The sequence below is a fragment of the Sinocyclocheilus rhinocerous genome, unplaced genomic scaffold (genome assembly GCF_001515625.1).
Source record: "Sinocyclocheilus rhinocerous isolate Xijiao unplaced genomic scaffold, SAMN03320098_v1.1 scaffold25, whole genome shotgun sequence".
NCBI lineage: Eukaryota > Metazoa > Chordata > Actinopteri > Cypriniformes > Cyprinidae > Sinocyclocheilus > Sinocyclocheilus rhinocerous.
This window is the reverse complement of record NW_015647048.1, coordinates 565,966-566,666: the sequence shown is the minus strand read 5'-3', so window position 1 is coordinate 566,666 and position 701 is coordinate 565,966. Positions and strand designations below refer to the sequence as shown.

The following is a 701-nucleotide window of genomic DNA, read 5'->3' as shown; positions in this document are numbered from 1 at the left end:
GTCAAAACTGAAAAGGCAAATGCTGCTGATTCTGTCTAAAAATCATTTGGCACCATCATGGCTGCTTGTGACAAAAACTCACAAGCGGATTAACATGAAAGCTATCATTTGTATCGCTTTTCTCCATTGTGCCACAACTATGGCATGTTTAACAGTCTGCTGTAGTGTCACATACCTTGTCCTCCCCCTGTCCTTCAGTATTATATGCGATAAGATGCTCTTTAGCTTCAAACGGCATGGTCTTGAAATCTCCGACCGCTCCTGCGCCGCCACAAAGACAGAAGAGCAGCAGAAGCGGCACCACTACAAACACAGTCAACATCAGTCACCAGTGTTCATTCAGCACGGCATCTATTAACATCTTCCACAACCGCACACAATTCTGTCATATGGAGCCATGCAACAATAGCAAACAACAGCTAACAAAACAACTATACTAACATGTTCTACTTATATGCAATAGTGTATGTATACTTTGATGTCAAAATCCAGGGTCTTTACATGGAGGACCAGATGTAATCAGTATTTTGAGCTTATACTCAAAGCAAATAGTTTCAGATAGCATAGTGTCTAAGACTACAGCAAACATTTGATTTCTGTGGTCAAATGATGTTGTAAACAATGAAGGTAAATGACATATATTTTTGAAATTGAGAATATATTTAGTTTCAACCTTTTTCAAATGTATCTCAGGGGTAAGA

At 39.1% G+C, this 701-nt stretch overlaps 1 protein-coding gene across 1 annotated transcript in view; it reads right to left on the bottom strand.

The window, feature by feature from the left end:
• LOC107708579 (uncharacterized) overlaps positions 1 to 238 on the bottom strand; it is a 23,081-nt gene extending 22,843 nt beyond the window's left edge. Inside the window, exon 1 of the mRNA XM_016512842.1 lies at positions 176 to 238. Within this exon, the coding sequence (XP_016368328.1) occupies positions 176 to 238 (63 nt within the window). The remainder of the gene's footprint in view (positions 1 to 175) is intronic.
• Positions 239 to 701: the final 463 nt, after the last annotated feature.